At 46.5% G+C, this 26,852-nt stretch overlaps 2 protein-coding genes across 2 annotated transcripts in view; one reads left to right on the plus strand and one right to left on the minus strand.

Moving 5' to 3' along the window:
* The window catches only part of SND1 (staphylococcal nuclease and tudor domain containing 1), a 427,097-nt gene that overhangs the window by 363,899 nt on the left and 36,346 nt on the right, over nt 1-26,852 (plus strand). The window lies entirely within an intron of this gene.
* LRRC4 (leucine rich repeat containing 4) lies at nt 1,954-5,511 on the minus strand. The gene is made up of 2 exons (XM_090287465.1): nt 4,197-5,511; nt 1,954-4,018 (listed from the first exon to the last, which is right to left on the minus strand). Exon 2 carries the CDS (start codon nt 3,916-3,918, stop codon nt 1,960-1,962), a length of 1,959 nt encoding a protein of 652 aa, XP_090143591.1. The 5' UTR covers nt 3,919-4,018; nt 4,197-5,511; the 3' UTR covers nt 1,954-1,959.

Raw genomic sequence — 26,852 nt, forward strand, 5'->3', positions numbered from 1 at the left:
CCCATTTCCCCTGCTTTTCCAGGGCATAAGGAGTTTGGTTCTACCCCCAATAAAGCCAGGGACTAACACACTTATCTCATGGAAGGTACACTAGAATCGGGGCACTTTTATTTAAACTAAGGAAAGGTTGTTGACAGCTTTTACATTTTCCCATACTTTAAAAAATTTTTAACATTATTTTCTCTTCCCATTTACCTCTCCCCTCCCCTTCCCTTTTTTTCTTTAAATAGAAATGATTTCGTCAATGCTCTTAAGAATTTATAGATTCAGGGTCTTACTCAAGTTAACCCTTTGGGAACATTGAATTAAAAATTGAACAATATTTATTAAAATACAAAAATACACTTTTCTCACATTACAATCAGTGTTCTTTTGTTGGCATCCCCCCACCCACCCCACCCCCTTTCAAATCTGAACCCTTTATTTCCTTTTAAAGCTAAAATAATAAATGAAAGAAGTTACAGCATTAAATGGACCAGAATAACAGAGATCTCTGCCTTCCCCGCCCATGCCCACCCTTTATCTTCCACCTCCTCCTGAGGTAGGCCTGGGAGAGGGAAGCCTTCCCCCCATTGTGCTTCATCCAACAAGACTCCATGCAGAACTTACTCGTGTGTACATGTGTATCACTTTTGTTTTATCTGTGGATTTCACATCTTTTTTTTTTTTTTTTTTTTTTTTTGGTGAACCAACCTGGTTGGGAAAGGCTTCATTCTACTTTAAATGAGCCTGTATCCTTGCTCTCCTTTTTCTTCTCTACTCATGTTCTGCCCCCACCCCATCACCACAACCAGTTGACATCAGCTGTAATAATCCCTAATGAATCAGCATTTAGAAAAGTCACCGAATCACAAGCATGAGAAAAGCTTCCACTCCCCCAAGCTCCCCACTCCCAGCCTCCTCCCTCTTCACCTTAAACAAAACCATTTTTAAAAATCATAAAATGCCATCATTGTCTACAATCACTTGTTAGATACTAGGGAACAACAGGTGGACATGGCACAATGCTAATTTATGGTCTCCTGTAAAATACATTCTCTCTGCTTCTGCTCTCCCCACCCCCTCTGTTGCCGCACCCACTTCATGGGCCTCTTCTCATGGGAAACTCTGAATAGACACATGCCTTGCACAGATTGGGTTAAGCCCAACTGCAGGAATCTGGTGCAATGTGAAAGCATTTGACTGAGAGCTACGCCAGCTCCCTTCCTTCTCTGCTCCTTCCTGAGCGCTCTGTCAGGCAGGGCACACGTGTGTCCCAGTGCACAAACCAAGGAGACTTGTGCATATGGACAGACATAAAGACTTGGCCCCTTTAAGGATTCATTTGCATTTTGGTGGTTTTCCTGTTTAAAATACATTTACAGATGTATCTTCCCCTTGGCCTTTGAAGGAAAAAATTATTGCCTCTCAGTATTTTAGCACAGTACAAATTCTTGGTGCTTGTTTTTTTAATTTTTTTTAAAATAAGATAAATCTGCAAAGACAGCTCTCAGCTTAAGAAAGGTGTCTATAGAAATGGATATTCCTGTATCCTATGAAGCATCTTCTAAAAAAATGACAGATTCAGTCTACCCCACCCCCACCCCTCAGCAGCCCACATCCTACCTCATTAGGGATGTTTGTTGGTATCTTAGTTTGTTTTATCTTAGCAGTTTCAACTTTATACCAGAAAGCCCTTCTGGAAGCATAGCAAGTTGACATGTGGCTTTTACCCCACAACATTCCCAAGAACCCCATTCCCCATTTAAATAGAACTTACAAGTTAGAAAATAGTTTTGTTTTGATTTGTTGTTTTTAAATTTTAATATAATCTGTTTCTTTTACCAGCCCATAGATTTAATATATAAGCATATACAAGAAAAAGTCTCTCCCCATTCTGTACAAAAGTTGCTGTCTTTTTTTTTTTTTTTTTTTTGTGCATTCTATTGCATTTTATAAGTTTTTGGGGGGGAGGGGGAGTCATATCTGAGTTTCCTGTACCTTGTCCTTGGTATGGGTCTGAATTATATAAGGTTCAGAGATAGTGGTGACTGTGGGGTGCAGAGAGTTCCCCAGGCTGTTTTCTGTCCAGTGGGCCCCGTGTGCTGGTTTGTAGGTGTTGTAGTTAATATGGTCATGAATTGTGGGCAGCACTACTGCCCCCTCACCTGATACACCGGATGGAGCTGCTGTTGCTGCTGTGGGTGCCGCTGCTGGGATATCTTCATCCACTTGGATAATCTCAACTGTCCTGGCGGCTGTGACTGTACTCCTCTGCTGGTGCCTCTTTCGAAGTTTATAGAAGACAATCAGCATGGCAGCGGCTAGCAGAGTCACTGCCACAAAGCAGCCAATGATGATCTTAGTGGTCTTCATGACTTCATCCAGGCTGGTCTGCATCTTGTCGTTAGTGTCTGTCGCGGGTACTGCCACCTGCTTGGGCACACGGGTGGTCTGAATGAGCACCGTGGTGGAGGTGGTATATGCCGGCTGGTAACCAGTGGATGTGGTAGGAACAGGCTTGTATTTGTGTGTTGTATCCTCAGGCGAGACCTCAGTGGTCTCCACTGTGACCGTGGTGAAGAAGCTGTAGTTGGAGGTGTTGAGCTCGGCCGTGCTCACATTGAGGTAGGCCGAGGCATTTGAGTTGCCTGCCACATTGGTCACCATGCATGTGTATACCCCAGTGTCTGAGAGCAGCACATGGGAAAAGTTTAAGGTGCCATCATTGAGGACGGAGATCCGGGGGTGGCGGGAGGCATGGCTAAGCACTGTCCCATTGGGCAGCAACCACTTCACAGAGGACATAGGGGGAGTCCGACACTTGAGTTCCGCCATCCGACCCTCAGAGATATTGAGGTCCCGAGGTGCATCCATGATGAAGGGGGCAGAACACTGAAAGGAGGCCTGGTCCACCTCCACCAGGTAGCGGCCTCGCATGTGCAGGGGAGCATGACAGCGGCCACAGCAGGTAGAATTGGTAGGTATATACTCCCGAAGCCACCAGGCTAGCCACAGAATGTCACAATCACAGTTCCAAGGGTTGTGGTGTAGGTGCAACTCCACCAGATACCTCAGTGGGGTGAAGAGGTCGTGGGGCAGAGAAGAGAGGTTATTATGGGCCAAGTTGAGTTCCACAAGTGAGGCCAGCCCATCAAAAGCATTCCGCTCAATCAAGCTGACCTGTGAGTTCATGACCCATAGCTTCTTGAGGGAGCTCAGGCCATGGAAGGAACCAGGCCTGATCTCAGGGAAGTGGTTCCCTGACATCTCCAGCTCCTCCAGCCCCACCAGGGGTGTGAGATTGGGCATATCTTTAATGTTACACATACCCAAGTTCAGGTACTTGAGGTTGAACAGCCCCTCAAAAGCCCCCTCAGAGATATACTCCAGCTTCTTGAGCTCCCCCAAGTCCAGGCGCATGAGGGAGGGCACCCGGTTGAAGGCATAAGAGGGGATGCTTTCTATGGGGTTGTTTCGCAGCCAGAGCTCCCGCAGCTTGGACAGGTACTCAAAGGCCCCACTGGGGATGACTGTCAGCCAGTTGTCGAACAGCTCCAGGGTGTTGAGGCTGGCTAGGCCATTGAAGGCCCCCACCTCAATCTGCCGGATGGAGTTCCTGCCCAGCTGCAGGACCTCCAGGTGGTGGAGGTGTCGGAAAGTGTCGGCCTGGATCATCTGGATATTGTTTTCCATGAGGTTGAGGTACCGGGTGTTAGAGGGAATACCCTGCGGGACCTCAGAGAGACCCCGGCGGGTGCACACCACCTTGCTGAACTGGTTACTGCAGGAGCAGACAGACGGGCAGTTCTGGGGCCCGGCCGAGGCAGCAGCAGCGATGGCTGCACACAGAATCCACACTTTGGCCGTGAGGTAGACGATGGGGAGCAGAACGGCATTCCAGGTGTGGTGCACAGTTACCTGCCACAAGAGCTTCATGGTGTGGCACGTTCATAATTCACCATCGCCTGGGATTTTGGCTCGGAAAGGAGAACCAGCCCTACCCCGGCTTAAGTGAGCTAGGAGCGCCTCTTTCCATCTGGAGAAGGAGGTGGGGAGGGGCGATTAGAGAGACGGAGCAGATCTGCCAGAAAAATCATGCCAAACTCAAGAGTGGCCCCTCGGCTGCCAGCCCCCCGCAAGGCAAGCCCTCGCAAAGCGGAGACTTTCTGTCCCCCACTGCGGCCATCCCCACCCAATTATTCGCTGTCACCTACCTCGGAAGGAAGGGAGGAATTGGCGTGGTGTCCTTAAGCGGTCTCCCCATGAGCTGGCCACCTCGTTCCCATTCTTACTTCTTAGTTGTAATTAACAAAGGGGGGAACTAGAGGGGACGGGGAGGGCAGAGGGGAGGGGAGGGGGAGACAAAATGGCTTCTAGTAAATCCGGAGCTGGCTACGCGGAGCAGCGGAGTTGAGGCGCCTGGGAGAGCCAAGGCCCGGCGGGCTATGCAGGTGCATGCTCCCCCCTCAGCCTGAGGAGCGGCGCCACCAGCACTTCCCAGCTTTGTCCTTGGACCCTGGCACTGGTTCGCACCAGGCAAGGGGGAAGCCGCTTCATCGCCGAGTGTGCCTACGGCGCCCCCAGCCCGCTCCCGGGGCTGCGCCCCGCGGGGAGTGAGGGGGCGCCCGCAGCCTCCCAGGCCGCGCGCAGGCTGCTGCGCTGCCTGCCCTCCTTGTGACGGCCGCTCCGGCGGCGGCGGCGGCTGATGCAGCCGTTAGCTCGCGGGGCTGCTAGAGTTAAGAGGCGGTGTCGTGGCTCCTGCGCCTTCCCCAGACACACACCCCCTTCCTTTCCTCGCCTCTTACGGGTTAAAGAGACAAAATCTGGGCTGACTTTCCCAGTCTGCTGGCGCAAGGAGCAGTAATCCGTCCGGCCCCCCGAGGGGCAGCGGCTTGGAGGTAGCGGCGGGACCAAGTCCGCCGGCTGGAGAAGCGCTCGGCAGCCAGGGCGCGCTTGCACTGCAGGCCCCTTCGAGGAGTCCGGGGGCGGGCACGGGTCCGGCGGCAGCGGCCGCAGCTCCCGGCAGCGCGTAACCGCCCGCTGCAGCCGGGCCGCCGGCGCGCCTCCGGCTCTGGCTTTGTGCGGAGCGAACGAGTTCGGGGCTTCGGCTCTCCGCGCCTTCACTGGCTGTGCTGCCCGCGAACTGCTGCGGCGGTCCGAGCGCTGGCGGCGGCGGCGTGAGCAGCGGGGGTTGCGGCTGCGGGAAACGCTCCGAAGCCGGGGAACATGATCCCCGCTTGCTAGTGGCTGCGGCGGTGGCGGCAGCAGCGGGGCCCTTGCGCTCGGCGCCCACCGTCTCCTCCTCGCACTGGGCTCGCGGTGTTGCAGGCAGCAGCCACGCAGACTGCTCTCTCATCCTTTTGTCCTTCAGTTAGAACGTGAATGTACTGCTGACGCATACTGTTCTGGGGAGAAGATTAGCGTGATGCAGTGCTCTTATGTATGAACACCGCTCCCCCTCCGCCGCCTGCCCTCGAGGGGTTAACGCCGGCGCCTTCCAGCGCGCCGCGCGCAGCCCGCTCTGCGCCTCCGTCCCACTTCCCCCTCTGTCCTCCCTCCCTCCTTTCCTTCTTTCCTTCCTTCCTTCCTTCCTCCCTTCCTCCCTTCTTTCCTCTTAACTCTTCCCTACCCCCCACCCCCCCTCCCCGGGCCACTTCCTCCCACCCCCTCTAGACGAGGGGAGCGGGCCGGAGTGAGCGTCAAGTGAGCGGCCGCGCAAGTCGCAGGCGTTCGCAGCTATTTTGGTCTGGTCGGTCGCAGGGAGCCGCCGGGTGGCTGTTGATAGGCTGGAGCGGGTGCGGGGCTGCTGCGGGAGAGACCGCGCAGCCCTCGGCGGGCCGCACCCGCCCCGCACACAGGCACCGGGCACCCTGTGGCACCGGGCGAGGTGGAGTCTGGGACCGGGAACCTAGAGCGCGGCAACCCGCGGTGGGGCTGCTGCAGTTGGCCGGCCTCCCGCCCGGACCGCGTCATCCTCACCCCCGCCGACTGCTGACGGGGCTCCTGGCCGCGCGGCCGAGCCGCGTACGCAGAGTTTAGAGCTGCACAGTGGGGACACGGGGGTGGCTGCGGGTGGGGGTGGGAGTGCAGAAAATCGGGAGCCTGGGCTGCTGCGCAGTCCTCTCCGTCCTGCCCCTCCCTAGCAGATTTCCTCACCTCTCCTCAGCTGTAACTAGGGCTTTAAATGATAGTTTTCTTAATGAGGGTTGCGGGGGAGGCAAACAGTGGAAGGAAAGACCAAGTGCAGGGAGCTGGGGGATGACAACCTGGAACAGTACGATCGCTGGCAGGAAGGATCGAGGTGAACTCCCAGAAACCAGGGCACAATCCCGTTCGTTCAGGAAGCCACAGCGCTGCTTCTCTTCACAGTGCTGTGACGCCCCTTTCTCCTCCCTGCCCCAGAGGATTAGGACAGGGAGGTCTTAAACCTTCTGCCCATGTGCTTCACCAGCTCCTCTTTCTTGCTGGGACTTCCTGAGACCTGTACAGCAACTTGTCCCTATTTGTAATTAGAGGAGACCCCGGGGCATTTGACAGACCCCTGTAGAACAAGACTAGGTCAGCCTTTTCCCAGCCTCGAAAAAGCAGCCCCTTTCCTTGTCCAGTAGCGGTGGGGCCATCTGTGGCTTAGCCCTGGGAAGTCCGTCTGGTAGAATTTGGCCTTGGTTTAGTATTGCTTCTTCTCAAGGGCTGTCTTCAGACCCCTCCCCCCAACATCACCTCGCCTTAACAAGCTTGCTTGTTAAATGCTCATGATCTGCTCCTGGGCTATTGGCCTAAGAAGGGTCCTGGATTTCTCAGCTCTCCACACCCAATCGGTATGGTTTGCTGCCAGGAACTTGAGCCTCATCCTTAGATACACTAGGGAATTCTTGAAATCCTGGCAAGATGGATTTCCCATTGTTTACCAAGACTTTTTTATTCTGCATTTGTAGTCTATATGTTGCATATAGACTGCAAATGTTGTCACATAGTGCGTGCTGGAGCCAGGATTTGAACCCTGGCAGAGTTCAGGTGTCAAGAAACTTGGGGCCCAAAATGATTCCCCAGAGTTTTCTCCCTATTGATAAGAACTCAGATTTCATTCATCCACTTTAACAATTAATTACTGGGATGTTTCATGCTGTCTACTGTACTAAGGATGGATGGACAAGTAGATAGGGGGGGGTGTTTTGTTTAATCTTCATTTACCTGGTGATATAATTGCCATAGTTGTCTCCATTTACAGATGGAAGTACTGAGCTCAGGCAGGCAAATAATATGTGTAAGATCATACACCCTAAAAGCATCAGAGTCAGTATTTCAATTCAGTCTTCAAACCTCAGCCCAGTGTTTTCATCACTGTAACAAAAATGCCCAGTGTGTTGTCTACTTGACATAGAGTCAATAGTGGAGGCAAAATTGGAGGAAAGACTATTAAAAAGTTCAATGAGTAGAAATAGAATGAAGTGTGGGAGAGGAGGAAATAGATCCTTTATTTAACTTGTTTCATTCACAATGACTGGTCAAGAGAAAGGTGAGAGAGAAATGCTAAGACGTCTAACACTGATACTCAGAATTAGTTCCATCTGGGCTCTTTAGCAGCTTGGTTTTTTGTTGTTCTTCCTTCCTTGTCTAAAGCCCCATCTGCACATCAGATTCGAACAAGACACTACCGTCTCATAGACCCAGGAAATGTAAACCTAACCTGAGAGGGATCTGTGGAGGAGAATCAGAACCTTTCTGGTGAGAAGTTCCTCTCCTGGCCACAGCTGGCATCAAGCTAGTAGACTGCCAGAGGGTACCCTGGCCAGGGTCTAGATGGCATACTGGAGTATAACTACCCCTCCTTCCTCAGGCAAAAGAGAGTTTCTGTCTGGGCTTGTTTCCTGCCAGTAGAGGCAAACTCAGGCTCCACCCATTCAGCTCCAGGCCCAGCAAATGAAAGGTTCATCTCCAGTATTGTGTGCGTGGGTGGAAGGGTGTGCTGCCTAGAATCAAACCAGTGCTTAGTATTGAGGTTGTTACCCAGTAAATATTCGTGATGGATGAAGCCGAATATGCCCAGCTCTGTGCAGCCCTTGGAGTTCCAGATGGGGCTGCTTTGTCCTGTGCTGGCCAGCTAGTCTGGGACAGACCAAATTGGACTCAGGAGGCTGTGGGGCCATCATAGGACACAGCCCTTGTGAACTGAAAGAGGCACTGTAACCCCGAGTATCATCTAGCCATTGTCTGTTGCTCCTCCCAGCCCCCTGGTTCTATTTCCTTGATTTGAAGTGTTGCCACCAAGGAAATAAAAAGAAGAGGAAAGTTTAAACTTTGAGATGAAGAGAAGGAAGAAATGCTGGTTGAGAATGTTTTCACTTCTGGCTTCACACAGAGACTGCTGTGATAAAGATAGGGAGAACTTCGGAAGGCAGCCAGTGATTGGGCAAAGCCTGCATTAGCAGCTTGGTACCAGCACTAAGACTGAGATACCTGAGTTCTAGTCCCCTTTCTGCCACTAATTAGACGTGTGAGAAATCTTTAAACTCGTTTATAAAATTAAGGAAATGGACTAGAATGTTCCTTCCAGCTCTCAATAGTCCATGATTTCTACCCCTTCTCAGCTATATAGCTCTATGAAGAAGGTTGATCGTTTGGGATTGTAGCCAAGTCTTGGAAATGAGCCACGAAGTTGAGAAGAGAATGCTTCCTTCAGTTTAATCTAGCCATCCACAGTGCCAAAGCAGATCAGCGTTTTCCCAGCTACTAAAAAGGCTCATAGATCACAGAGTGTTAAAGCTAAAAGGGACCTTAGAGATCATCTGAACTTAACCTCTCATTTCACAGATGGCATTAATGAAAATCAGACAGTCATAGTGACTTACCTAAAGCCACATGACTGATTAATATCAGAGTCTGTCCCTTCTGAGCTTCCAGTCTTCTGTGGTCTTATATGCAGGTGCTGTCATTATACTTTGCTGGACTAGGATAAAGATGAGTCTTTGTAGAGCCAATCTGCTGTTCCCAGTGACTAAGTTCTTCCAGAGACTGACTCTGAGAGGGCTCAGGACTGCCTCACCCAGCCCATTAATTGGCCTTCTGATAAAGCCCAGGGCTAGACCACTCCCCACCTTGACACATAGCCCTGAGGCATTATCCTGAGCAGCCACTAGATGTCCATAATGCCTCATAGGGTTTGCTAGGAGTGAGCAGTCTTGGGCAGGGTACTATCTTGCCTCCAATGGGCCTTTGGGCCCCTTAAGGTAGTCCCACCACTGTCAGGAAGATCACATGCCTTCTGAAACTCCAGTTCTTGTTTGCAATGCTGTCGGGCTGCCAAACTCGACTCCAGCACCTTTTCCATTTTAGCTAAAAACAGAACAAGAGCAAAGGAGAAAAGGGACTTTGGGAAGCAGAAAGAAAGAAGAAAAATAGTATGGGAATGGCTCTCCACAAAAGTAAGGAAAGACATCAATTGATTGATGAATTGGTAATGACAAGACAGTATAAGAAATGATCTGTGTGGAACTAGTTACCTCCTCCTACCCAAGGCAGTGAACACATCTTTTGTGTGTGTGTGTGTGTGTGTGTGTGCGCGCGCGCGCGCACGCATGTGCGTGTATGTCTGCATGTGCAAATATCCTTCCAGGGTCAACTGATCATGAAGTATCTGTTTAATGGGAAAAGTCATCATTGCAAAAAAAGTAAGATTATTTTTCTGTGATCCCATAGTGAGGTTGTAGCTGTGCCATTACTGCCCACAGTCATAAAGAGAATGGATTTTCTTCCTTGAGCCTGATGATTCAAGGCGACACAGCTGTTCTAGAATTATCCATTCTTATGAGTGCTCTAAGAATCCACTGTTCTTTTCCCCTAAGAACTCTACTCTTAAACGAAGGCAGGAAGAAGTGGACAGAAAAACACTCTCCCTGCAGGTCCCATACAGAGTGATTTAAAAAACCTCAGCAAAGAAAAGACAAGATGCTTAATACGAATGGCAAAGAGCTATAGAGTGGAAGGGCCTCTGCCTCTTCTGTGAAGCTAGTTTCCTGGGACTTACTATTTCTTTCTGGGCTGCTAGGCCTGAGTGAAGGGAGAACTCTCCCAATTCCCCACTGTCTCCTCTTTTGGAATAGACAGTTTGGTGCCCATTTTAGCCACAGTCCCCTGTATGGTCATACAGACCAAAGAAATCCAGCCAGGAACCTTGGAAATGTTCACTTCTGCAGGTACACTGGCCCATTGTAGGCCCTTGTGGTTTATCCTTCTCTTTGATTGCTTTTGTATTGCAGTAATACTAGTTATGTTAAAGCAGCATTCACTGGGGGGTTGATAGCCTCTTAGCAAAGTGACCTTACATGTATTTGATCCTCATGACAGCTCTGTGTGATGGGTACAATTAGATTCTTCATTTTGCCGGTGAATTTTAAGAAGCTTTCCCAGGATCACAGAACTAATAAATGTTAGCTTCTTAAGGCTATCTTAACAAATTATCACATATTTGATGGCTTAAAAACATCAGAAATTTATTCCCTCACAGTTTTGGAGTCTAAAAATGCAAAATCTGGCAAGACCACACTCTCTCCAAGGGCCCCAGGGGAGAATCTGTTCCTTGCCTCTTGCTACTTCCAGTTTCTGGCAGTTGTCAGCATTCCTAGACTTGTGACCACATCACTTCAATCTCTGCCTTCATGGTCATGTTGACTTCTCTTCTGTCCCTTTCCTCTTTGTAACTTATAACGACCCTTGTCATTAGATTTAGGGCCCACCGAGATATTCCAGAATGATGTGATCTCAAGATCCTTAATTACATCTGCAAAGACCCTTTTTTCAAATAGGATAACACTCATAGGTTTTGGGACTAGGATGTGGATATATCTTTCAGTCATTCATCATGCTGCAGTGACAAAGCCAGGTATCAATCTCAAATCTGTCTATTGCCCAAATTCTAAACCACTGTGATGCTATGATGTGCCACTTAAGAAGGAGGGAAAGAGAATGGTACATCTGACAACAAACAGTGATTCCACATATGTGCTTGTTGATGGGTGAGGGAGCCAAGTGTGAGCTATATGGCCACTAGGTCTTCTTCCCATTGGGAAGGGACGGTATCCCTCAATTAGCATAGGCTTAGGAAACATCACATGAGCCAAGAGAAGGGGATAGGTTGACAAGACAAACTCTAGAAATCTACCTCCTGTTATTTTCTTCTTGCTTCTCTTGATTTCTTTTCGTTTTTTTCTTTTTTAGAATGAAATTTTTATATTTAAAATTAGCCGGAGTCAATTTAGATGATCCCAATTTTGTTGGCAACATCCCAAGCATCATACTCTGGAGCCAGTAGAACATATGCCTTCCTCTCCATCAGGCCTGGTCAGGGTGTTGACTTTGGCCACATCAGTGTCATAGAACTTCTTCACAGCCTGTTTGATCTGGTGCTTGTCAGCCTTGACATCCACAATGACCACAAGTGCAACTCTTGTCTTCTATCCACTATATGGCTGTCCTGTAGTCAGGGAGAACTTGATGATGGCACAGTGATCAAGCCTGTTTCTCTTGTGGAAGCTCTTCCGAGAATATTTAGGCTGCCTTTAAAGCCACAGTGTCTTAGGCTTCTGGAAGGTGGGTGACATGCAGATCTTTTTTTGTATGGCTTTGAGCGCCTTTTAGCACTGCTTTCTTTGCCTTCAAAGCCTTTGTCTTGGCTTCAGCTTTGGGAGGGGCAGGGACTTCCTTCTTTGCCTTGGCACCATCTTCGTGAAAAGTTGATTTCTTTTCTTATTTTCTCACTCTTTCTTTACATGGCCTTTACTTCCCAAAGATCTTGGAACATCTAAGCATTTACCAGTAATACTACTAGAAGTACATTTAGGCATTGCTACAGAATTTGTCTTAGCTGTTCAGAAATGTCGAGCTTCGTGCTCATTGGAAGTGAAGGAAGACCTCAGGATCAGAGCCCAGCAGATACAGAGTTATGAGTAAAAATGTCTTTTTAAGTATTTCCAACATATATCTGTTCTTTATTCATGTGCCCATGCCTACAGTTATACACACATATATATAGTATATATATAAATTTATTCATATTTTTGTTGGGGGAAGCCCAAATATTTTTCCCCCAAACTGAGTCCTACAAAATATGTTACATAAGATGGGTAGGGGTAGGAGGAGAGAGAATGCCAGTGGGCCTTATACTGTAGTGGTGGTAATGAAAGTATTCTTGAGTCAGAGAAACGTGGGTTCAAATCCTTGTTCTGCCTCTTGCATACTGTATGCATGTTACTTTAAACATCAGATTCATGTGTAAAGTGGGATTAATTATACTTATGGTATTACTGGACTAGACATAAGGAAAATCAGTCAATCTTAACAAGTAGTAATAGTGATAGCAGCTGTACTTTCTAATATGGAAACTAGTATAGAAAGGAAATATTTTATCCAAAGTCAATTATAAGAGAATAATCTTTTCATTACTTTTTTTTTTCCTGAACTTAATCTGCTCTTGATATTGTACCTAATTTAGACCTTTCAGTTCTTCATTCAAGATAATAAGGGGGTTTTTTTGTTTGTTTTTAACAGTTAATTTTAAGATCATTTTAGACTTAGAGGTCAAAGAATAGTTCCCATGTACCTTTCATCCAGCTTTGCCTCATGTTAACATCTTATATAACCATAGAACATTCATTAAAAACTAAAAAGTTAACCTGTTCAAGGCTTTTTACTCTTGCCCTCTACAGTCTATTCTCCACAGCCACCAAAGTGATCTTTGTGGCATTATATCAGATGATGTTATGATTTGCTTAAAATACTCCATTGTCTTCCCTTCTTATTTGAAGTTACAACAGACTATTGCTTACCATGGACCATAGGCCCTAACCCATCATGGCTAACTTGGACCTGTGCCCTCCTGTTTTATCATCTTCCTCCTCATTTCCTATACTTCAACTATACTGCTCGTCTTTCTTCTCTTGGAATACTTTTAAGCTGGTTCACCCCATTAGGGCGTTTGCTTTCTCCTCTACCTGGAATGTTCTTCCCCCACATCTTCAGGCAGTTGGCTCTTTCTTGAGCTGGTCTCGTCAGAGAGACTTTTCATGATTACCCCATCTAAAATAGCCCCACTGGTCACAGTCACATCACCCAGTTTTATTTTCTTATTTTACTTACCGTTATCAGTGTTTATGTATTGCACACCCCCATGAAAGCAGAGGCCCTTTCCTTCTGTGGCCAATACCTAGATCATAGTAGTGGATTAAGCATTTCAGAGAAAAAGGGGCTATTCTTTGGCCCATGTGGCCATGTGAATAAGAGCTCAATCTTCCATTATTGGTATATTGATAGCTCTGGCTCTACTCTATAAATCTTTGAAAATGGATTAAAATTTACCAGCTTATTTTTTTTAATGCTAGGAAAATTAAGGAGGATCCTAATGACCTTATAGTTTCTCTAGTCCTAAGTTTTTAGAATTCCTAGCTCCTTGCTGACAGATTTATGAGTGAGTTTTATGGAGATATAAAGGCTCATAGGTTCTTAGCAGTTCTGGCTGTATGAGGAATGAGAAGGAGAGTGAGCACAGGTGTCATGTACGCATATGCCTGTCATTTTCAAATTCGCTAAAGTGCATTTTCTCCTGAGGGAGGGGGGCTGTTGAACCTGAAATAGGGAACACCAGGACAGTAAGATCAAATGCTCTGAAGTGGCTGTGCCAACGCTTTTTGCTAATTAAAGAATGTTAGGACAATCACCACTAGCAGCAATAAAGGGCACCCCATTACCTCACTTTATGGAGAGCTGGGTAAATTTAAAGGCAGCTATAAATATCCCACTGAGTGCCTGAGCTATAGCACAGTCCAGCTGGGCAACAAGAGGAGCCCAGAGCCTCTGTCCTGGGTCCTCATGTCTTTTTTGCATGATTAAAGAACAAACAAGTCTATCAGCAAATTCTTAATTTAAAACATTTGGGGTGAGCCAAAGCAGACAGCTGTGTGGAGAGTCCTACTGGGAGTCTAGGCCACCTGGGTCCTCCTCCAGCTTTGTCATTGACTTTCTTTCCCTTTTGCCTTGAGGGAAGACGTTTCTTAAGGTTATGACTTCACTTTCTTCAACCATGGGCGTGTCACAGAATACTTTGTTAAAATAGTCCCATGGCTTAGGGGCTGTTCTGGCAATATTCTACAGCCCCTTTCTGAGCAACTCACTGCTTCAGAGAAAAACTTAGTTTAGAAAGTGTGAACAAGATGGGAACATACTTTATATACTCACCCCAAGGAATTTCTGACTGAATTTAAGACATATATTCAGCTTGGAACGTTCTCCATGTTTCTAATCTGTTGAATTTTTCTTGAAACCTGTTGTGTCCTTTTCTGCAGTTTTCTTCTTGCATCTCTTTCATGGCCTCCAAGCCATCCTGCTCCCCTCAGTTTGTAGAGCGGTGCCATGTTGTCACTGCCTGCTTCCTGCCAGCCTTCTTGGTCCGCTGCAAAGCTTCCCTGGGGATTGGCCTCTGCTGCCAACTTCAGCTATGACTAGGGTTTTCCTGGCTCCGTCATTCAGTACTGGCCTGGTAGTATGGATTCATTTGTCTCATCTGAGGAGTTTCATAGGGAGAATTGGAGGACTCTTGATGGAAATGTGGGCTCAAATCTTCTTTCCTAGTTGCATCCTTACCCCACCCCATCCGTGAGCGGAAGCACAGGCTCTTTACCCTTAGAAGTGGAGGGAAGTGCAGCATTGGGAACGCCAGGAGGCCAGCCAGGAGCTCACACCACCAGCTTGCCCCTGAGTCATCTAACGACTGATGGGTGGGTTGGCTGACGCCCAGGTTCCTGGATGCTGCTTTCCTTTTTCATTATGACATGAGCTTCTTCAGGGCTTAAATCTGCTCAGCCTCCAGCCTGCTCTTGCTTCATGTTTTTTGTTTTTTTGTTTTGTTTTGTATCCTCAACTGAGGACATGCTTACTGACTTTAGAGAGGGAGGAAAGGAGGGAGAGAAACATCTATTTGAGAGAGAAACACCTGTTGGCCTCAGTCATATGTGCCCTGACCAGGGACCAAACCTGCAACCTAGGCATGTGCCCTGACCAGGACTAGAACCTGTGAACTTTCAGTCTGTGGGACGTCAGTCCCCCCAACTGAGCCACATGAGTCAGGGCTTTCTCCGTGTTTTTAGATGTGACTTTCTCTGTCAGAGTTAGAATTAGAATTCCTGATTTGTTCGTTGGCCTATTCATATTCATATTCTCTCTTTCACTTACTGTCTCTCATACATAGTTCTGGATTTGGCTAGAACTGAGAGGTAAATCTGTTTGTTTTTACAGAAGGATCTCATGACTACTTCAAACCTCATTCTCCCTTACCTCAGGCCGCCACCCCCACCCCCATCCATGAATCCCCATCTCAGTTTTTGCCTCCCTATCAGCCAGAAATGCTAGCAATATGTTCTTGGGAACCTGCTGCTCTACTTTAAACTATTTCTCTGAGGGGCACCAGATCAAAATCACTCTGCTTCTGATGAGGGGTGCTGAAGCCCCAGCTTTTGTGGGGCTACCAGCTGTAAATCTGGGAGCCTTCCACAATGATACCTGGATATTGGCAGCTAAGCCAGAGGGGCCCTCATTCTGTATCACTTTCTTGGTGACTGGGGCCAGTTTATGTGACAGCCAAGAGGCTGCTGGATTTGTATTCAGTGCACAAACTCTGAAAAAATAAAAAAGTCTGAGGAGCCCTGCCATGTAATAACTGTGAAAGGATTCTTTGTGTAAGTGAGCGATCTGTGGGCTGAACAAGGGCTGCCCCCTTGTCCCCCCCACCCCCCCCAACAACTGGCCTCTCTGGCCCAGCAACTTGGTGGTGTTTTGGAGCTGGCACCGCGCCCTTGGGGATCCCTACCCAAGAAGAGACCATCTTGGGATCCCAGGCACACAGAGGAACCTCAGCTCCATCCTTCCTGCCCTGACTCCTGGCAGTCTGCCTCCAAATGCCAGTCCCTGGAATCTATTCAGAAAAGTCGTGTGTATGCATGTGAGACAGACAGTAAGTGAAAAAGAGAGATAGGAATATGAAAAGACCAACCAAATAGGGGACATTCTAATTGGATGTAGCCCTCTGTTTACTGCTGCTGGGCTGCGCCGTCTCTCTCAGGTGGCAGGACTGTCCACCTGAGCCTTTTCAATTTCCTAACCAATGAAAGCTGTCTTTTGCTCCTATTGTCTGAAAAGGGACAGAAATAAGACTCTTGTCCTGTACCTCAGGTGGCCGCAGCATAAAATTCTTTATCAAATTGAAACCAAGAGGAGCTCCCACTCTGCCACCTCTGGCCTTCAACACCATCAACAACCCTGCCCCATTTTCAGTGCTGCTTAAGGAGCTGGCTCCCCGCCAGCTTGTGTTTGAGTGCTTCTTTAAGAATGTTATTTGTTATTAATGAGTTTTCTAAACACATAACCTTGACTCTTAAGTGAACAAGACCATTCTCATTAAATACTATTTCCTAGGAAGGAGAAGAATTAAGTAGGTGTCGAAGAATTTTCCAAAGCCTCACACATGAGCCTAGAGGACAATAGCACTGTCAGGCAAGGAGTCAGGTGGACCTTAGTCTTTGGCCCCCAAATATCACCATGTTAGGCTGTATCTCTTTTTAATTTTACTTATTCTTAGAGAGAGGGGAAGGGAGGGAGAAAGGGAGAGAAACATCAACATGTGAGAGAAACATTGATCAGTTGCCTCTCATGTGCCCCGAGCCAGGGACCTGGCCCACAACCCAGGCATGTGCCCTGACTGGGAATCAAACTGGCCACCTTTTGGTCCATGGGACAACATCCAACCCACTGAGCCACACCAGTCAGGAACTAGGCTGCATCTCTTTGTAAGAGAAGCCAAAAGGTTGACTGAATTTTGTCTCATTATGTAGCCTGTGTTCTCAGAGGTGACACCAGTTCTCCTTGTCCTCATCTCAGTGTTACCGGGTTTCCCCTGCCAGCTTCACCTCTGCCTGGGTTAAAACCTCCTTTGTCTCTCATTTGCCCTGATTGTTTTGAATATATTGATGTCCAACTTCTTGAGCAAAAATATGTTCAAAATATATGGTTGCCTATATTTAGGCTATCATACATAATTACCTATACTCGTCGTCGTCGGCAGCCGTCCGTCTCGAGAGACGATGGTGTAGCTTCTTAAGAGTCTATCTGCACCGCCGAGAATGGTTGTGCAGTCCGACTCGGGAGTGACACGGTATCTGTCTCCTCCCGTGTTGAATCGACATCTTGCGATGACGCTGGAGTGTCCTCTCCAGTGAAGCTGAAGCTACAGAGCCTGGGCAGGGTGATATGGAGGGTCTGCTGTTGCCCATGCAGCAGACCCCCCCTCTCTTCGCAGCTGAAGGATCCAAGGGAAAGACGGAGTCAATACAGCTTGGCTTCAGGTGCGCCGCAGGAGTTGCCGGTGTTGACTACAACGTCAAACCGCCTTAGGGACTCCGGCTCCGGATTTTCTGTCGGGGTTTACTCCCTTAGCCTTTCCCCTGAAGAGGTATGCCGCAAGGCAGCGGAGGTTTTTTGGAATCAGAGTTTTCCTTCTCTGATGTGCCCTGACTGGAAGATCGAACCAGCGACACTTAGCTCGCAGGCCGACGCTCAATCCACTGAGCCAAACCAGCCAGGGTCAATGTCCTAGGTACCTACTACATATCCAGGTAAGGTCCTAGGTACGTACTACAATTACCTATACTAAACATTGCAATACTTTCTGAAGAATATTCATTAAATAGGACAGTGTAACCAGACAAATAGTTTTTTGTTTTTTGGTTTTTTTTCATTTTACTTTAGAAGCTCTAGGAAGGACTGTGGACTTCAGAGAGGCCATTTCTGGGGCCAGAAGCTAGCAGAGTGGGATCTCCTGCATTGGCCTGTATTCAGCTTCTCCTAAGGAACATTTAGTCTCCCAAAGGAACAGAGTTGTTGCTTCACTCAGGGACTCACCCCCAGACTCCGTGCTATCACATCTGGATATCTCCCTCTTGCTGAAGGAAAGTTTTTCCCAGACCCAACTCCCATCCCCAGTGCCCAGTGCCACACTGGGGTCAGTGGCACTTGTGGTTTGCATATTCTTCATCTCTCAACTGAATGCAGTCAGGGAGCTTTGCAGCCCTGATGTACAGCACAGAAGGCTTATTCATCACATCCATAGGGGGAACAGGCAGGCTTATGAAGAACAAGGCTAGGAATTTTCTACATGTGCCTTGTGCATGTGCAACATGCTTATTTTAAAAATTCTTCCTTTCTTGCTCTCATCTTACTGAAATCAATTATTTTTCCCCAAAAGAGATAATTAAAAGGACGTTTAGAATAAAGAAAGAGGCTTGTCTTCTCCTTCTCCTCCCTCCCCTACCTTTTAGTCCTCCTCTCACTCTTACCCCCAAAACTTAAAATTTAAAGAACATTTGAGAAGGGGTTCAAAGTGGCTTTGCTCTCATCCTCAGAGATGTTAACATTTTTCTATTCAGTTCTTTCTTTTCCATGTAGTTCATGTGGAATAGAAGGAATGTATCTCTTTCTGTGTTGATGGGTCTCATTCAGTCATTGTGTTTGTCTCTGGCCTGCTAATGCCATTTGAGTTTCTAAAATATTTATTTTGCAAACCTACTTGTGTCTTGGGTTTAGCTTCCAATTACAGGATTAGCAGAGATTATAATTATAGGGTCTCTCGGATGTCTGCTTCAAGCTTTCTATCAGATTTATGCCTGTGAGTTGAGAAATTTGTACATTTATAGAATGGAAACTAGCAGCCAATGTGGGCTTTTGGAGGGAGGAGGTGGCAGAAAGAAAAGAGACCAGAATTGGAGTGGTATCATCCCTGATAGTTAGATCAGAATCAGTTAAGAACCAGAAACCCAGATTTTCTATCTCTTGACTTCACAACTATGTTGGACTGCCAACGCCCTCTTTTCTAGATCAGCTCTTTATGAACCCTGCCTCTTCCTGCTTTCCACCCAATCACTACAGTCGGAATGGAGCTCTAAGCTGAAGCTCTGGGTGGCGTCCTTGGCTAAGAGCTCTCCTGTCATCAGCAGTGCCTGTGGCATCCGTCTTTCAGTTCTCATCAGAAAGCTCTCCTGCTCTGCATTAAGGAACCCAAGAGTCTGAAAAAGGACAGAGAGGGGCTTGGGACACAGAGCAACCCTTGTGATTCAGAAATATTAAGAGGATCCAGTTACCTAGTTTTGTTAAGTTAAAAAAGATGTACATAGCTCTGGAAAAGGTTTCTGGGTCACCTTAGGCTGTACAGGTGTTTTATGCTACAAGTTAACTTCCAAACAGGAGATTTGTCATCTCACATAAAAAGTACCAAAGTTGCCCGGCCAGTGTGGCTCAGTTGGTTGGGCATCATCCTGTAAAGCAAAAGGTCACCAGTTTGATTCCCAGTCAGGGCACATTCCTGGGTTGTGGGGCCTGGTCCCCAGTCTGGGTGCGTGCGAGAAGCAACCAATCAATGTTTCTCCCTCATATCAATGTTTCTTTCCCACACTGATGTTTCTCTCCCTCTTTTTACTCCCTACCTTCCCCTCTCTCTAAAAATAAATAAATAAAATATTTTTAAAATAAAGTCCCAAAATAGGGCAGCTCCAAGGCAGGTTTAGCTAAAATATGGCCCCAAGGTCAGAGTTAGGCATCTTTGTTCTTTCCATCTTTTCTGTCGTGACATTCTCTCATCTTGCTCACAAGTGTCTATCTTGGCTACAAAGTGGTTGCCATAGCTCTAGGCATTACATGCTCACACACTAATCTCCAAAGGAAGGAGAAGTAAAGTTTCTTGTTCAGTGTATATCTCTTTTAAAAGCAAAAAAAAAAAAAAATTCCCACATGCCTCTCACCTGACTTCCTCTCACATCTTTTTAAAAAGATTTTATTTATTTTTAGAAAGAGGGAAAGAAAGGGAGAAGGAGAGGGAAAGAAACATTGATGTGCGAGAGAAACATAAGATTGGTTGCCTCTCTCACACCCCCAACTGGGGACCTGGCCTGCAACCCAGGCACTTGCCTTGGCTGGGAATAAAACCAACAACCCTTCCATTCTCAGGCCATCATTCAATCCACTGAGCTGCACCAGCCAGGACATCTTACATATCATTATCCAGATTTGGAAGATACTTCTAAACCTTTATATAGGAGTAGGAAAGAGAAGTCTCCTACACCACTCCAGTGATTGGCTGATCACAGGGATTCATAGGGTCCTTGAATTAGGATGGGGAAAAAAATTACATCTTTATTTTTATCACCCTGTAACTCAAATTTAGCATTTCCTTGAATGAGAATGTAAGCAACAGATCATGGTTAAGCTAGTATATCTATGGCTTTATCACCAAGAAAAGCCACAGATATTGTCATATTACATCATAGTAGTAGCAGGAAATCCAAATTATTGTTCACTCTTATCACTGCTTTGAAATTACAGTTTTTAGACCTACTGCTAGATCTTGGTATTTAGCAATGTTAATAAAAAAAAGCATGTATATTTACTGTATCCTGATTTGGGTGGGTATTAAAAAATATTTTAATAGTGTTTCAGTATAATTGACTTCCTTTGTGATCTCGCGTATTTTAATTCATATACTCAAAATACTAAATCACGTTTCGCACCTGAAACTAATACTGTATGTCAGTTATGCCTCAATAAAAAGTAGATAGGTATTGTTCTGTGAAGGGGACCCATATGTTCCCCCTCAATTGCCAGAGACGTCATGGCACAAAAAGTAACTTTGACCAGTCAACATTTTCCTGAGTTACATACAGATATCACAAGGCAGTATGATAGAGACCCGCCAGCAGAGAGAAGGGGAAATAATGGCTGTTGAGTGGGCAACAGTGGGCGTTTCTATAGTGAGTGCCCACCAAGTAGTTCCTTCCCTGCTAATGTGCAGCTCCATTTAATTTGGAGCAGTGTCTCCCAAACTTCAGGTATTCTTATGCCTTCAGTGTGCTGTTGCCAAATCCAAGTACCCCCCTATACTATTACAGTATTCCCTGACTTATCGCAGGTATTACATTCTAGACCCGCCCCCCCCCCCCCGCCACAATAGGTGAAAATCCACAAAGTAGGAACCTTACATTTGTTTTAGTACCTATATATATTTTAAGGCTTTATAAATCCTTCCCACACACTTATAAACTGTTCCCAGTCCCTTATTAACCTTTTCCACACTTTTATAAACACTACTTATGTTCTTAAACATACTCTACATTCTTAAACCTACGTAACTTTAACAACGTACATATACAGTACCACAAAATCCCACGATATAGCAAAAAATAATTAAATATAATATTTTTAAAAATCCCGAGATACGGTGAGGCCGCAATAAGTGAACCGCGATATACAGAGGGACTACTGTACCTTCTTAATATTTGTCTTTAAATGACTCTGTTCTTTCTGAAATTAATTATTTTAAAGGAAACTTTTTAAAATAGAAATGTATCATTTACCCTAAATGGAAGAAAACCTTTAAAAAAAGTACAGAGAATACAGAATAGTGTTACTGAATTCTGGCTAAATCTTATTTGCCTGCCAGGCTCTGAGCCTCAGGTCTGCCTTTTGTTGTTAAAGAGATGGTAAAGACAGATTAAGACAGATTAGCAGTAAGTCTAGACTTTCTTATTAACTTAATCAAAGGAGTTGAAAAATAGTTGAAAGGAAAATAGCTCTGTTTATGATTGTCATTTTCTGCTGTTATTGACCCAAAAGCTAGGTCCCTTGGGGGAAGCAGGTTTGTGATAGTCTCCTCATTTTACAGACTGGTGACCCCACCTACAAAGGAAATTAGGTTAGTCTGACTTACTTTTCATGAACACTTATCATCTCATAACAATCCCTCACTTTCCACCAGCTCCTAAACTGTGTGTCAACAACTGCTTCTGGGACTTGGTCCAGGAGAGACTTAACTTTCTTACCCGGTAGTTCATAGAATTCTATCTTTCTTTTTCTTTGTTCTGTTCTTTTTCCCACTTTCTAAAGGTCAGACCAGCATTTGCCTGTCTCTATTCTAACAGCATCCCTTCTGTTCTCTGTGATCCAGCAATGATTGTTTAATTAGTATGGCTTGATGTTGCTCAATGGGACTTTAAGTGGGGAGGTATCAATCAGTCTAGGAAACTGCATGGCAGCAGAGGCAGCCCCTGTTGTTGGCTAAGCCCCAAAACTCAAGAAGAGGCAAAACTGATGAGCAGAGGTCCTGAAGGTCAGACGACAGGGGACTGAATCAGAGCAGGTTTGGCTCTAGTCCCCACAAGAGAGAAACATGCTCAGGAGGATGGAACTGAGCGTGCAGCCTTCAGGTACAGAGCCCTGGCTTGGACTCAGGATGTTTGTGAGCTAGAAGGACGATCAGAAATCGATGCGATCCCCTGTCTAGAAATGAGAAAACACCCAAAGAAGTTAAGTGGCTTACCTTAAAGTCACACTGGCATAAAGTAGTAGCAGAGCTAAAATTAGAATCCAGGGGCCTGTCCCCTGCCCTGAGCTATTTTCACTCATTATCTTAATGTCACTCTAAAAATACATTCTCTTCCTTCTGCCCACAGTGTTAAAATCAGTCTGGGGTCACCCTCCCGCCTTCTGCTCCTAATGTCTTCTTTCCCTTTCTTCACTTATCATCAGTTCCCCTTTTCCCTGTTCCTCTTCTTCCTCTCACTTTTCCTCACCAAGACCATGAGGGCGGAGCAATGAGAGTGAGCCCTCTCTTCTCATTCTTGGGGGTTTTTTAGGTCTTGTGTGGAAGCCATAGGAAAGGATGGTCTTTCTGGGAATGTCCAGTGTTTGTGCCCTGTGGACCTCCCTCTCCTTTATCTAATGCTGTTGCTGTCAGGCATCCTTTATGTCAGAGGAGTTGAGAAGGAACCCCTGAGAGCATTTGAGGGGAGTGCTTCTCCCCTCTCTCCTACCTGCCTCCCATAAGGATCCTAGTTGCCAAGTGTGGGGGCATCTGAGGTCTGCATGTCTCTTCTTTCCTGTTCTTTTCTGGACCTCAGGGAACACAGGCAGAAGTTTCAGAGTGGGGCGGATGAGGCCACAGCTGCCTTTCCAGGGCCTAAGTTAGAACCAGCAGTAATTTTTTGTTTGTTTTGAGAAAACCTGGTTGGGAAAGACAGGCTAACACTTGCTGACTATGCTTTTGCAAAATTTCTCCCGGAGCTGTTAACTGTGCGCACGTTTACATGTTGAGTGAACCTTGTGGGCACGTTTGCATGTGAGTGTGCACTGCCATCCCCAGCAGGCCTCATGGCTGAGCGCAGTGGTTTGAAACAACAAATGTTATTGTCTTTGAGTTAAGTGGTTCAATTAGCACTGATTGGAAAGAGTGGGATGAACTGGGGAAACACACACAGCCTGTTTGTTAACAGACTTGGAATGGGAGGGAGGGAAAGAAGGAAGGTGTTGTCACCGAAAACAGCTTCCTGGCTGTGGGAGAGCTGCCAGGACCAATTTTTATTTGGGGGCGAGAAAACAGAAAGCAATTGGGAGACAGGTCACATCAATCAATGCAGAATGTACGTGTAACCTGCTGCTATAGGAGAACTTCTGTTGCCCACATAAAATATCAGTTTCTCTGCTGTATGCCACCCTGGCCCCACTCCACTGGCTTAGTACGCTCAGTGCACTTTGGGTTGGTAGACAGAATGCTCTCTCTGGTTTGTAGTCCCTTCTTGCAACTATTCACATGAGCATTTGTATGTCTGTCCGTCTCTCTACCAGAGAACATGACCTTTGGGGAATGTTAACAGGATTACAGAGCTTCACAGAGCTCCATCTAAACAGCCTTGGATATAATATTTTGGCCTTGTAGTCATTCTTGGTGTAGATGTGGGGCCAGAACCTTTAACCCTGACAGTCTGCCCCTACCCCAGTCTTTGCTCTCCACCCCCGTTTTTGTTACCTTTACAGGAACAAAACCAGCATCGTTTCAATGCCCCAGTTCTTTCATTCTTCCCTTTCCACCCAGGTCTGAGTTTCATAATAGTGTAGAGGGCTGGATGATTGATCTGTCTCTCTGCCAGGTCCCCCAGAACGTTTTCTCTTTCTACTCCAGATATAAGAACCTAGGCCTGGCTGCTCTGTGCTTTTTGCTTCTGGCTCTCATTCTTCCCAGCCCTTCCTCTCACATTGTTCATTCCGCTAAGCTTTCCCCATTCCTCCAAGGCTTGCCAAGGAGTTTGCTCTTCAGATGCAATCCTGACACAGGGCCTCCCTGTTCCCTCTTCTTTCCCTTAACTCCACCATGGTGATAACCACCCGCCACCTCTAGACTCTGGTAAGACCGGAAGACTTGAGGAGCCTTGAGTCTTAATGGCATGTCAATGCAGCAGGGTGGCATGATGCTTAGCAGTGTGGACGTAGGACTCAGAGACCTGCTTTTGAATTCTGGTCCTGTCACTGGCTACATGGCCATAAACCTAAGGCACTTAACTCTTTAACCTTCAGTTTCCTCATCTATAAAATGGAAATGATACTCATAAGTAGACTTAAGGAAGGAAAGTCCCCAGAGAGCCCCAACTTACAGGAAGGGATAGGATGGTGGAGTTGGGAATAGTAGCTATCTAGAGGTGATGTGAATGTAAGAGGTTCTGAGCTGATGTCTTAGGTTCATCAAATGGAAGCTTGACTAACACCAGGGAGGCCGGAGTTAACACACACATAGGTTAAGGCTTCCCAGAGATCACTGCATTGTGCCTCAAGAAGAACTGATCTCAGGGACACCCTATACCTGTACCCCAGGCAGACAACCTCAGATACCATGTGATTGGTTCCATCATGTTTTTATAATAAGGAGCTGATGTGTGTAAGAGAGGTTATCCAGTTCATCCTTTTCTTTCTCTGCTTCCTCTTTCCTGCATGTGAAGGCTTCTTCTGTTTAAATGCCCCTGCAGAGACAAAGAATTTTTGCAAAAACCACTGTTTTCTGGCAGTCCTAAGTCCATTTTTATATCATTTGCGCACAGGCTGAGTCAGTATGACCCAGCAGGTCATGGAAAATATGATGGGAATCCACAGCTCACCGTTCTTAGCCCTTTCCCCAGGTAACGCCCCCTTTCAGCGCCAGCTCTCCTACCAAGAACAGAAAGCCTCTATAAGTTAGTCTTCACCTGCTGAGCAATTCAGGTACTGCACTGAAGCAAGAAATCACTGCTGCCAAACTCTCCAGAAGGAGGACCTTATTGCCATATAAAAATCCAAGGGTAGTTGGACCCCAAGCAAGTCCCATGTGCCCCTCAGGTGCCCAGAGGTCTTGCCATGAGAGCAACCTATGAGAAGAGCTCACTTTGACCTCAGGTTCCTGGCTCATACTTTTGGTCCTCCCTTACACCGTTTTCCCCTGGCCTTTGGGTCCAAATCCCTTTTCCATTTATCATGTAGCCTGCAAATCCAGTGTGTGTGCTGCTGCCCAGATCCTCCTCTGCACCCCCTTAGCTGTCTACCTGTGACCCAGCCAGCCTTCCCCAGAGTTTCTATAATTATTTGGGAGAACCACTGTTCCAAGAAGATAGGCAGAGCTGCCGAGATGAGGGGTTCTGGGAGGGGACAGGGCCAACTCAGCCCTCCCATACCGAGGAGGAACATCATTTCCTAGATGCTTCTCAGCCCTTCTTTGCCTTATCTCCATCTTTAACACAGACTCTTTCCTCACATCAATGCCTGTCCATGTAAATGGCAGGAGCTTCACTTACCTAAAAGCCTCCAGGGGTCTGGGTTTCCAGAGGGTAGAGTTCAGGCCCTGTCCTTCTCAGCTCCTGCCTGTGTGCTCTGCCTCCAGAGCTTCCCACAGTCTCCCACGGGAGGCTTTTCCTTTCCAACAACATTCACCACATCCTTCCAAATGGGACATCCTGGAGCCACAGTACAAATTTCAGTTTCTGCCCCAGCCAGGTCTGTGTGCCCTTCCTAAGATTTAGTCAAAGGCCCAGAAGGCATACTTATCACATTTGCAATGAACAGGACTGTTCTCTTAGAACAGAAAATCAAGTTTGAGAATATTTTACAAGTATGGAGAAAGATGGGCTGCAACTTACAATGTAAAATGTAATTTACCAGTTACAAAAAAATGCCAAGTCCTGTGTTTAAGTTTTAAAAAATCAGTTACACAATTACAAGAAGAAGGTGACCTAGCTTGACGGCAATTCATTTGAAAATTACCCGAGTTTGTTTACTACAGACTGTACACTAACAACCATGTGAAGTGACTGATAAAAATTACATTAATAGAGAAATAGTATGACGAAAGGAGGTAATTATTCTGCTCTGCTTGTGCAGGATCTGGGATATTGTGTTCAGTTGTGAACGAGGTATTTTTGAGAGTTCTTGACAAATGGGAGGAGCATTCCTCAGAAGCGACCTGGTAGTATAGAATGTGGGATCCAGGTCCAGGAGTAATGGAAACCCCAGGGGATGGAAAAAAGACAAGAGAAAACATGAATAATATGGACGGCTGTTACGTAGAGAGCGGTGGCAGGGAACGAACACCAAACTTATTATTGTTAAACCCTGTGTTAGTCACTCATAAACAAGTCTTTTCTCCTGTAATCCTCAAAAGCAGCCCTCAGAGCTAACTTTCCCAGTGTTACCTACTGGTAAATAAGAAAAAGGGATCTGATTTATTCCCAGTTGCTACAGACTACAAAACTTAGACCAGTAGCGGGAAGTACAGGTGGGTGGGTTTTAACTTGAAAGAGGACTTTCTAACAGTGAAATGGATTCTTACTAAAGTGGAGAGCTCCCTGTTTTGGAAAATTTGAATATAAGCTGATCATCTCCCAGAGGTGTAAGGAAGCCATTCGCAGTGGGGAGGACAACCAAGATGAGCTTTGGTTCAGATGGACTGTTGTGCAATTCCCTCAAGCTTTCCGAGTCCAACTTCAGGCCCT

The sequence above is a fragment of the Furipterus horrens genome, unplaced genomic scaffold (assembly GCF_987537825.1).
Source record: "Furipterus horrens unplaced genomic scaffold, mFurHor1.1.pri manual_scaffold_9, whole genome shotgun sequence".
In the NCBI taxonomy this organism is placed as follows: domain Eukaryota; kingdom Metazoa; phylum Chordata; class Mammalia; order Chiroptera; family Furipteridae; genus Furipterus; species Furipterus horrens.

Bases quoted from the DNA above. Each gene is read 5' to 3' on its own strand.
- LRRC4 (XM_090287465.1), bottom strand. From the start codon at position 3,918: ATGAAGCTCTTGTGGCAGGTAACTGTGCACCACACCTGGAATGCCGTT.